The sequence below is a fragment of the Dendrobates tinctorius genome, unplaced genomic scaffold (genome assembly GCF_039654945.1).
Source record: "Dendrobates tinctorius isolate UK_male_01 unplaced genomic scaffold, ASM3965494v1 ptg000296l, whole genome shotgun sequence".
In the NCBI taxonomy this organism is placed as follows: Eukaryota; Metazoa; Chordata; class Amphibia; order Anura; family Dendrobatidae; genus Dendrobates; species Dendrobates tinctorius.
The window spans coordinates 6,001,837-6,014,213 of record NW_027361963.1 but is presented as its reverse complement, the minus strand read 5'-3'; the positions used below and the strand labels follow the sequence as shown (position 1 = coordinate 6,014,213).

The 12,377-nt window shown below is 41.3% G+C and overlaps 1 protein-coding gene across 4 annotated transcripts in view; it reads right to left on the bottom strand.

Annotated features, from left to right (window-relative positions):
* Positions 1 to 559: 559 nt before the first annotated feature.
* LOC141073067 (uncharacterized) overlaps positions 560 to 12,377 on the bottom strand; it is a 184,638-nt gene continuing 172,820 nt past the window's right edge. For 3 of the 4 annotated variants that reach the window (XM_073560389.1, XM_073560387.1, XM_073560388.1), the window contains exons 7-9: positions 2,719 to 2,801; positions 2,456 to 2,567; positions 560 to 2,281 (exon numbers count right to left, since the gene is read on the bottom strand). In XM_073560389.1, coding sequence (XP_073416490.1) covers positions 702 to 2,281; positions 2,456 to 2,567; positions 2,719 to 2,801 — 1,775 coding nt within the window. In that variant the 3' untranslated portion in view covers positions 560 to 701. The remainder of the gene's footprint in view (positions 2,282 to 2,455; positions 2,568 to 2,718; positions 2,802 to 12,377) is intronic. The other variant, XM_073560392.1, reaches the window with a different exon arrangement.

The window sequence follows — 12,377 nt, the reverse complement described above, 5'->3', positions numbered from 1 at the left end:
ATATTCACATGGCTGCTAGACAAGGGTCCTGCGAATCAATTCCCTCATCTCTACCACATTTCTTTAAAAACGTTAGATAATATTTTTTCACCTTAAATAATAATCAAAGCAACACATGGAAAACAGAAAACCTTTTAGTTAGTCTGCATGGCTCAGTTTGTAACAAAAATGCAGAAACAGTGGAGAACCCCACAAAAAATTATTTAAATGACGCTTAGACATTAAATTCTACGTACAACAAAATGGCACCATTGCAAAAAAAAAATGTTAAAAAGTAACATAAAATTAAAGTAGAAATGAATAGTAAAAAAATATATATTTGGTATTGCCTGAAAAGCACCAATGCATAGAAGATGTAATCTTTCCTGCATGTTAAAACAGTCAGATATAATATGTAAAAATCAAAGACGGATTTTATGTTGTTTATCAAATTCACTCCAAAATTAATAAAAGTTGAACTGTAGACACAGAAAATTACAAAAACTTTTGGCTGTTTTAATATGATAATGAAAAAACAAATTGGGTTCTAAAGGTAAATAAAAGACATAACTTCAAGTCGTTAAATCACATGATAAAATTTAATGGTTTTTTTTTTGCTCTTACAGAATTTTCCACGAGAAACAATTACAGGGTTTATTCTTTATAATTTACCTAATGAGTCTTAAAATTGGATTTTTATTTAAATATTTCACACATAATGATCAAAATGGCTTCTCTGCTGTGTGGATTCGTTGATGCTTAACAAGATTTGATTTATCGGTAAAACACTTTTCGCATTGTGAACACGAATACGGCTTCTCTCCTGTGTGAATTCTCTTGTGTGTAAGAAGATTTGGTTTACTTAGAAAGCATTTTCCACATTGTGAACACAAATACGGTCTCTCACCTGTGTGACTACGTTGATGATCCCTAAGTTTTGTTTTAGTAATAAAGCATTTTCCACATTCTGTACATGAAAACGGCTTGTCTCCTGTGTGAATTCGCTGATGAGTAACACAACTTGATTTATGCGTAAAACACTTCCCACATTCTGAACATGAATATGGTTTCTCTCCAGTCAGAATTCTCTTATGAAGTCTCTGATGTGTAAGAAGATTTGATTTACTCAGAAAACATTTTCCACACAGTGAACATAAAAATGGCTTCTCTCCTGTGTGACTACGATGATGATCTCGAAGCTTGGTTTTTGTAATAAAGCACTTTCCACATTCTGAACATGAGTACGGCTTCTCTCCTGTGTGAATTCTCTGATGATTAACAAAACTTGATTTATCTGTAAAGCTTTTCCCACATTCTGAACATGAATACGGCTTCTCTCCTGTATGAATTCTCCTGTGCTTAACAAAACTTGATTTATCTGAAAAACATTTCCCACATTCTAAACAGGAGTATGGCTTTTCCCCTGTGTGGATTCTCTGATGTTTAACAAGAGCTAATTCACGTGCAAAACACTTTCCACATTCTGAACATGAATGCGTCTTTTTCTCTTTGTGACTTCTCTCATGTCTAAGAAGACTTGATTTATTAGTAAAACATTTCCCACATTCTGAACATGAATATAACTTGTCTCCTGTTTGACTTCTCTCATGTCTAGCAAGACTTGACTGATCTGAAAAACATTTCCCACATTCAGAACAGGTGTATGGTTTCTCCCCTGTATGGATTCTTTGATGTTTAACAAGATCTGAATGATACGCAAAGCACTTTCCACATTCTGAGCATAAATATGGCTTCTCTCCTGTGTGAATTCTCCTATGTTTAACAAAACTTGATTGATCTGAAAAACATTTCCCACATTCTGAACAAGAGTATGGCTTCTCACCTGTATGACTTCTCTGATGTTTAACAAGACCTGATTGATGTGCAAAACACTTTCCACATTCTAAACATGAATATGGCTTCTCCCCTGTATGTATTCTCTCATGTTTAACAAGACTTGATTTATTTGTAAAGCATTTCCCACATTCTGAACAGGAGTATGGCTTCTCACCTGTTTGTGCTCCTTCATGAGTAAAAAGACATGAGCTTTTTATGAACTGATTATCACCCTGAAACATATTACCACACTTCAGATCTGTGCTTACAGTATCAACCTGAGATTGGTCAGGACAAGTTTCCTCACGATTAGGGGGATTATATAACAGATTTGAACTGTGATGTCCTGAATTTACATCAGTGGTAATGAGGTTTTCTTCTAAAGTGAGCAGATTGATATGTTCATCTTCCATTTTATTATTTAGTAATGACATGAAGTTTTCCTCAGAAGTCCCCCAGAAATTTTCTGTTAACATTAAAAATAGATTATGTAAATTGTAAACTGAAACGACTGCATAGAAATTACATAAATGTGAAATACGTCATTCTAAATAATTATAATTGTGAATATAGAACATTTTATTAACTTTGAAAAAAAAAAAATCACCTGAATTCACTTTTAAAATGCATTATGACATACCTGTAATGGTATCAACTGGAATCTCCTCCTTCATGTCTCTCATACACAACCGACTGCCACTCATGGTGTCTTCTGCTTCAAACTCTGCTTTTATATTAGTCAGATCTTCACCCTGATTTATTAATAAAACAATTCAGTACCATACAGAAAACGGTTTAAAAACAAAAATCACATTCAAATAAGAAACAACCAAAAGTTTAGAACATCGATGACTGGATCACACCCTCCTATACAGATCTGGTGCAGGGCTCTGAGCCACATACCTGATGACTTTCCGGGACATTGTGACTTTCCTCTGGGCAGTCCTGCGAATTCGGAGGACGGGGACTTCTTTCCTTGAGTCCATCTGTATGAAACACAGTTACGGAATAGATCAGGGGTCCTAAACACGTGACCTGCGGCCCTGAGGCTGCTTCACGTGGCACACAGGCATTGTAGACCCCTTGACGATCACGGCCTGGTCCAGGGCTAACCACCGTTAGCGCTTTATATCAGTTGAATGAGCGTCCATGGATGCACATTCAATTGAAATGTGTTGCCGTGCGGAGACGAGCTCTCTGCACAGAAATACCAATGCCAGTTGCCAGCCAATCAGACGCTCACGACGTCACTACCATGCCCCGGCACGCTGATGTCAGCTGCTGGCCTCTGATTAGCTGGCGGCTGGCACTGCTATTCCAAGGACGCACATTCAACTAAAATAGAGCACTAACGTCGGTGGACCCTGGACCAGGCCGCGATCGTAAAGGGGTTTACAGTGCCTGCGGGCCGCATGTGCAGAATGAAAGCTAAGGTCACAGAGGACAGGTGCAAAAAATGTTTTTTTGTGTGTGTATGTGAAGAACGGCATAATAGGGGACTTTTACTATAATATGGGGACCAGAACAGGGGATTTCAATAAGAGGGGGACCAGGATGTGGCATTACTATAAGACGGGGACTAGCATCACTATAATATGGGGCTCAGAATCGGGCATTACTATAATAGGGAGACCAGGATGGGACATTACTATAATATGGGGATCAGAATCGGGCATTACTATAATATGGGGATCAGAATCGGGCATTACTATAATAGGGAGACCAGGATGGGACATTACTATAATATGGGGATCAGAATCGGACATTACTATAATAGGGAGACCAGGATGGGACATTACTATAAGAAGGGGACCAGGATGGGACATTACTATAAGAAGGGGACCAGGATGGGACATTACTATAAGAAGGGGACCAGGATGGGACATTACTATAAGAGGGGGACCAGGATGAGACATTACTATAAGACGGGGACCAGGATGGGACATTACTATAAGAGGGGGACCAGGATGAGACATTACTATAAGAGGGGGACCAGGATGGGACATTACTATAAGAGGGGGACCAGGATGGGACATTACTATAAGAGGGGGACCAGGATGGGACATTACTATAAGAGGGGGACCAGGATGGGACATTACTATAAGAGGGGGACCAGGATGAGACATTACTATAAGAGGGGGACCAGGATGAGACATTACTATAAGAGGGGGACCAGGATGAGACATTACTATAATAGGGAGACCAGGATGTGGCATTACTATAAGACGGGGACTAGCATGGGGCATCACTATAATAAAAAGACCTGGATGGGACATTACTATAAGAGGGGGACCAAGATGAGATATTAATATTAGAAGGGGACCTAGATGGGGCATTAATATAAGGGGACCAGAATGGGGCATTACAATAAGCAGGGAACGAGGATGGGACATTACTATAAGAAGGGGACTAAGATGGGACATTACTATAAGAAGGGAACCAGGATGGGACATTGCTATAAGAACGGGACCATGATAGGGCATTATTTTAAGGGGACCAGAATGGGGCATTACTATAAGAGGACCAGTATGGACCATTACTATAAGGCCAGGGTCAGACTTGCGAGAAACTCGGCCGAGTCTCGCACGTCAATACCCGGCACTGCCGCCAGCACTAGGATCGGAGCGTTCAGCTGCATGTATTTCTATTTCTGTGCCAGGTATTGACGTGCGAGACTCATCCGAGTTTCTTGCAAGTCTAACCCCGGCCTAAGAAGGGAACCAGGATGGGACATTACAATAAGAAGGGGACCTGGATGGGACATTACTATAAGGTGAGGTCTAGAATGAGGCATTAGTATAAGAAAGGGATCAGGAAGGAACATTACTATAAGAAGGGTACCAGGATAGGGCATTACTAAAATGGGGCATTACAATAAGAAGAGGATCAGGATGGGACAATACTATAAGATGAGGGCTGGGATGGGACAATAATAATAATAATAATAATAATAATTTTATTTCTATAGCGCCAACATATTCCGCTGCACTTTACATTATAGAGGGGACTTCTACAGACAATAGACATTACAGCATAGCAATAAACACAGTTCAAAACAGATACTAAGAGGAATGAGGGCCCTGCTCGCAAGCTTACAATCTATAAGGAAAAAGGGGAGACACGAAAGGAGGATGGTAACAATTGCTTTTATTGTTTGGACCAGCCATAGTGTAAGAATCGGGTGTTCCTGTTACTGCATGAACCAGTTAACAGTCTAAATATGTAACAGTACAGACACAGAGGGCTATTAAATGCAAAAAGCATGTGAGAACATGATGCGAGGAACCTGGATATGGTAAAAATTTTTGAAATGAGCCACACAGGGATATTTAGGTTAATGCGTTGAGGCGATAGGCCAGTCTGAACAAATGCGTTTTTAAGGCACGCTTAAAACTGTGGGGATTGGGGATTAATCGTACTAGCCTGGGAAGTGCATTCCAAAGAATTAGCGTGGCACGTGAAAAGTCTAGGAGACGGGAGTGGGAGGTTGTGATTAATGAGGATGTTACCTGAGACGAGGGAGATGTAGGATGGTGCTGAGCCATGGAGTGCTTTGTGGGTGAGGGTAATAAGTTTATACTGAATTCTGGAGTGGATGGGTAGCCAGTGTAATGACTGGCACAAGGTAGAGGCATCGGTGTAACGATTGGTGAAGAATATGATCCTGGCTGCAGCATTCAGGACGGATTGGAGAGGGGAGAGTTTGGTTAGAGGGAGACGGATTAGTAGAGGGTTACAATAATCCAGACGAGAATGAATAAGAGAAACAGTAAGAGTTTTTGCAGATTCGAAAGTAAGAAAAGGTCGAATTCTAGAAATGTTTTTGAGGTGCAGATAAGAAGAGCGAGCCAGTGATCGGATGTGGGGGCGAATGAAAGCTCAGAATCAAGTATGACCCCAAGACAGCGGGCATGTTGCTGGGGAGTAATAGTGGAACCACACACAGAAATGGCAATTTTGGGCATAGGTAGGTTAGTAGAGGGAGGAAACACGAGGAGATCAGTTTTTGACAGGTTCAGTTTCAGATATAGTGAGGACATGATGTTAGAGACAGCGGTAAGACAATCACTGGTGTTTTCCAAAAAGGAAGGAGTGATATCAGGAGAAGAAGCATATAATTGTGTGTCATCAGCATAGAGATGGTACTGGAAACCAAATCTACTGATTGTTTGCCCAATAGGGGCAGTGTACAAAGAGAAGAGGAGGGGGCCTAGAACCGATCCTTGAGGAACCCCAACAGTAAGGAGAAGATGAGAGGAGGAAGAGCCAGCAAACGATACAGTAAAGGAGAGGTCAGAGAGATAGGAGGAGAACCAAGAAAGAACGGTGTCCTTGAGGCCAATGGAACGGAGCATAGTGAGGAGGAGCTGATGACCCACAGTGTCGAATGCTGCAGAGAGATCCAAGAGAATTTGCATGGAGTAGTAACCATTAGATTTAGCTGTTAGATCATTAGAGACTTTAGTGAGGGCAGTTTCAGTAGGGTGTCGAGAGCGGAAACCAGATTGGAGAGGGTCGAGGAGAGAGTTATCTGAGAGATAGCAGATAAGACGGGAGTGGACCAGGCGTTCCAGGAGTTTAGAGATGAAGGGAAGATTAGAGACAGGTCTATAGTTAGCGGCACAGTTTTGGTCGAGGGATGGTTTTAAGTAATGGCTGGATGATGGCATGCTTAAATGAGGAAGGAAAGATACCACAAGAGAGAGAGAGGTTAAATATTTTAGTTAGGTGAGTGGTGACAGCAGGGGAAAGGGACTGGAGGAGATGTGATGGAATGGGGTCACTGGTGCAAGTGGTAGGGCAAGAAGATGCAAGGAGCCTGATTACTTCTTCCTCTGTGACTGGTTCAAAATCAGAGAGTGAGCTAGATGTAATGGAGGAGGGTGGACAGTGCATGGTATGAGCGGATTGGGAGATAATTTCCTGTCGGATATGGTCAATTTTTTCTTTGAAATAATTAGCCAGATCGTCAGATCTTATAGTAATGTCCCCTCTTATGTGGACATTACTTTAAGATAAGGCTCAGGATGGGACATTACTATAAGATGAGGGCTAGGATGGGGCATTACTATAAGATAAGGATCAGGATGGGACAATACTAGGATGAGGGCTAGGATGGGGCATTACTATAAGATGAGGACAAGGATGGGACATTACTATAACAGGGGGCTCAGGATGGGACATTACTATAAGACGGGGATCAGGATGGGACATTACTATAAGATGAGGGCTAGGATGGGACATTACTATAAGATAAGGATCAGGATGGGACAATACTAGGATGAGGGCTAGGATGGGGCATTACTATAAGATGAGGACAAGGATGGGACATTATTATAACAGGGGGCTCAGGATGGGACATTACTATAAGACGGGGATCAGGATGGGACATTACTATGAGGGCTAGGATTGGACATTACTATAAGAAGGGGACCAGGATGAGACAATACTATAAGATGAGGGCTAGGATGGGACATTACTATAAGAAGGGGACCAGGATGAGACAATACTATAAGATGAGGGCTAGGATGGGACATTACTATAAGAAGGGGACCAGGATGGGACAATACTATAAGATGAGGGCTAGGACGGGACATTACTATAAGAGGAGGATTAGGACGGGGCATTACTATAAGGTGAGGACCTGGATGGGACATTCCTATAAGAAGGGGACCAAGATGGGACATTCCTATAAGAAGGGGACCAGGATGGGACATTCCTATATGAAGGGGACCAGGATGGGACATTACTATAAGAAGGGGACCAGGATGGGATATTACTAAAAGAAGGGAACGATAATGGGACATTACTATTTTATGGGACATTACTATAAGAAGGGGACCAAGATGGGACATTACTATAAGGCCGGGGTCAGACTTGCGAGAAACTTGGACGAGTCTCGCACGTCAATACCCAGCACTCAGATCGGAGGGTTCAGCTGCACATATTTCTTTTTCTATGCGGTGCTGGGTATTGACATGCAAGACTTGTCCAAGTTTCTCGCTAGTCTGACCCTGGCCTTAGAAGGGGTCCAGGATGGGGCATTATTATAAAATAAGGAGGAGGATGTGGCATTACTACAGTATAAGAAGGAGACCAGATTGAGGCATTACTGTAAGAGGAGGACCAGAATGGTGCATTACTATAAGAAGAAGAGTCTAGGATGGGGAATTACTGTGAGACGGGGACTAGCATGGGCTACGTCCGAGAATGATATATACTTTATTCCATACAAATTGTATAATCCACTAGCTGAATATATTACTTTCTAGAGGGTGGTTCAGCCCACACCCAATATCTGGCAAATAATTTCCTGGACATGTAAAGTAGCCTCGCCACGGCCAACTTCATTGAGATAGTAATTACAATTTGTTCAACATACCCCAACACATAAACTAACGGAGTCCAAGGCACTACACATCCATACCTCCCCTCAATCAGACTAATCACCATAATCCAAAAAGCTTGTAAACGCGGACACTCCCATAACATATGCAAAATACCCACCATCTCGGACATTCAGAAGTGCTTCTCACGCCAACCCTACATAAAAACTCAGGTGATCTGTAAGCTCTATGTACGGTAAATAATTGCGACATACGACCCGGCTCGCTAAGTGACAATTTTGGAATATATTCTAAAATAGACTCCCAGACTTCATCATCCAATACTCCCAATTCTTCCTCCCATTTGTCTCATGCCTGAATAGGAGTGTAACAGGTCTTCATAGATTGTGGAAATAACCCTTTTCGTGGTCCCTTCCATACAAATATAGTCTAACAAAATGTTTTTCTGGACCCCCAAACTGCAAACCCGCCTCTGCAGCCTATAGGCATGTTGAACCCTTATATAAAGAAACTGATCCGTATATGGCACCTGAAATTCTTGTAACGACTCAAATGACCTCAAATCCTGTTTCACCAATAGTTGCGATATATAACATATCCCTTTACGCGACCAGGCTTTCTGTTCCCCCAATTTATGAAATTCACCCGAAATTTTCATTCATCCAGGCAGGAGTATAGATTGTCATTTTAGAAATCTCTCTAATGACACCGCAAGAAACGACCTGGAAACCATCTGCAGAGACTTTGAAGACTTAGGCAAGAAAGTGAAAGAACTGGGAGCGCAGGTGGTCTTCTCTTCCATCCTCCCAGTGGATGGCCATGGAACAAGGAGGTGGAATAAGATTCTGCAGGTGAACAACTGGCTACGTCGATGGTGCCGTCAGCAACGATTTGGATTTCTGGATCACGGAGTGAACTACTTATACGATGGACTACTTGCTAGAGATGGGGTGCACCTTACGAAGACTGGAAAGCAGGTATTTGGAAGTCGCCTTGCTACACTTGTAAGGAGAGCTTTACACTAGAACAACATGGGAAGGGAAGCAAAAGACCAGAAAAAGCCATACACCTGACAAATGCTATTGAGAACTCTGCTATTAGAAGTGGAAAGGAAGAACAAAGACGAAAGAATCTAATTAAAAAAAATATTGGAGAAAGAGAAACCAATCACAAACTAAAATGTTTCTATACTAATGCACAAAGCATGGGCAACAAACAAGGAGAATTGGAACTACTAACGCAGGAAAAGAAATATGATGTCATTGGAATCACTGAAACTTGGTGGGACAATACACATGATTGGAATACAAGACTAGAAGGATACAACTTATTTGCAAGAAACAGACTTGATAAACGAGGAGGGGATGTCGCATTGTATGTTAGAAACGCGTATATCTGCACAGAGATTGAAGCTTCAGAGACTGGGAGTTCTGTGGAAACTGTTTGGGTAAGAATACAAGGACAGAACAATGGAAAGGACACCATTGTAGGCATTTACTACAGGCCACCTGTGCAAGCTGAAGATATGGATGAACTCTTTATGCATCAAATGGCCAAGTTCTCCCAAAAATATGACATAGTTGTCATGGGAGATTTCAACTATCCAGACATTTGTTGGGAATCTCTCTCAGGCAAAACTAACAGGTCAAGGAAATTCTTATCCTCTCTTGCTGACAACTTTATCTTCCAAAAGGTAAGGGAGAAAACAAGGGGAACTGCTACCTTGGATCTAATCCTTATAAACAGGGAGGAAATGGTTGAGGAGGTAAAAGTGGCTGGGACCCTAGGAGGTAGCGACCATGCTATTTTAGAATTTTGGATAACTAGAAGAGGAAGACCTGTGAAGACTCAGACGTCAAGGTTAGATTTCAGAAAGGCAGATTTTAAGGGATTCAGAAAGAGAATTGGAGGGATCCAATGGCTGGATATCCTTAAAGACAAAAATGTCCAGGAAGGATGGGAAATCTTTAAAAATGAAATTCTCAAAGCACAATTGTTAACAATTCCAAAAAGAGGGAAGAATAGGAAGCATTTAAGGAAGCCAGGATGGATGAACACAGAACTTAAGCACATGCTAAAAAGGAAGAAAAAAATGTTTATAAAATGGAAAGAGGGAGGCATATCTAAAGAAGAATATAATGCTGTCTGCAGAACCTGCAGGGCACAAATCAGATTAGCTAAAGCTGACAATGAATTGAGGCTTGCAAGAGATGTCAAAAGCAATAATAAAGGATTTTGGGGATATGTCAAAAGTAAAAGAAAAGTCAAAGATGCTATAGGATTTTTACAGGATGAAAATGATGAAATGGTAAGACAGGATGTTGAGAAGGCCGAACTTTTAAATTCCTATTTTGCATCTGTTTTCTCTCAGAAAGGAAATGTGACATCAACTGTTCTTCACTGTCCTATTAAGGGAATAGAAGAATCCAGGATATCTATAAACAGAAAGATAGTGAGGAAACACTTAGCTAACCTAAATGAATTCAAGTCTCCAGGTCCAGATGAATTACACCCCAGAGTACTGAAGGAGATAGCAGAAGAAATTTTTGAACCCCTCTCCATAATATTTGAAAATTCTTGGAGAACAGGAGAAGTCCCAGAAGACTGGAGAAGAGCAAATGTTGTTCCTATCTTCAAAAAGGGGAAGAAGGTGGACCCAGGCAACTATAGGCCAGTGAGTCTGACTTCTATACCAGGAAAGATCTTTGAACAAATTATTAAACAACATGTATGTCAGTACCTGGATAAGAATGAAGTGATTAAACAGAGTCAGCATGGGTTTGTAACTAATAAGTCATGTCAGACTAACTTAATTTCCTTCTATGACGGAATCACTGATTGGGTGGATCAAGGAAATGCTGTAGATATAGTATATCTTGACTTCAGCAAAGCATTTGACAAAGTATCTCATACAATCCTTATTGAAAAAATGACTAAGTATGGAATGGACAAGGCAACTGTTAGGTGGATTCATAACTGGCTTAGTGATCGGACCCAAAGAGTGGTCGTAAATGGCTGCACATCCAGTTGGAAGAATGTCTCAAGTGGGGTACCACAGGGCTCTGTCCTGGGCCCTTTATTGTTCAACATCTTTATCAATGATTTAGATGAAGGAATTGAGGGTAAACTGATTAAATTTGCTGATGACACAAAGCTAGGAGGGATAGCTAATACTAGAGAAGAGAGAGAGAGGATTCAAAAAGATATAAATAAACTGGAGAAGTGGGCAGCAACTAACAGAATGGTTTTTAACAGGGAAAAATGCAAAGTACTACATCTGGGCAATAAAAATGAAAAAAGCATATACAGAATGGGAGGAATAGGCCTAAGCAACAGCACATGTGAAAAAGACTTGGGTATACTAATAGATCACAAACTGAATATGAGTCAACAGTGTGATGCAGCAGCAAAAAAAGCAAATGCAATTCTAGGATGTATTAACAGAAGCATACAGTCTAGATCACGTGAAGTCATTATTTACCTCTACTCCTCTTTGGTCAGACCTCATCTGGAATATTGTGTCCAGTTTTGGGCACCACATTTTAAAAAAGACATCAACAAACTGGAGCAAGTTCAGAAAAGAGCAACCAGAATGGTGACCGGTCTGCAAACCCTGTCTTATGAGGAAAGGTTGCAGGATTTGGGATTGTTTAGTTTGCAAAAGAGAAGACTGAGAGGAGACTTAATAGCTGTCTACAAATATCTCAAGGGCTGTCACATTGTAGAAGGATCATCTTTATTCTCATTTGCACAAGGAAAGACTAGAAGCAATGGGATGAAACTGAATGGGAGGAGACACAGATTAGATATTAGAAAAAACTTTTTGACAGTTAGAGTGATCAATGAGTGGAACAGGCTGCCACGAGAAGTGGTGAGTTCTCCTTCAATGGATGTCTTCAAACAGAGGCTGGACAGACATCTGACTGGGATGATTTAGCGAATCCTGCTTTGAGCAGGGGGTTGGACCAGATGGCCCAGGAGGTCCCTTCCAACTCTACGATTCTATGATTCTATGATTCTAATATTTTTTTTTATCCTGGACCACGTCTTCTGCACAAGACCTAGAGTGGGGAACCTCTTACCCAACCACCCAAAACTCCCATCCTTCAACCCCTGCACCAAAGGAACCCTCCGAACCACATACCCAAGGACAGTCTGCACTGAACTCCCACCGACTCCTGATACCCAACCTTTAATATGTTGGCCTTGGGACGC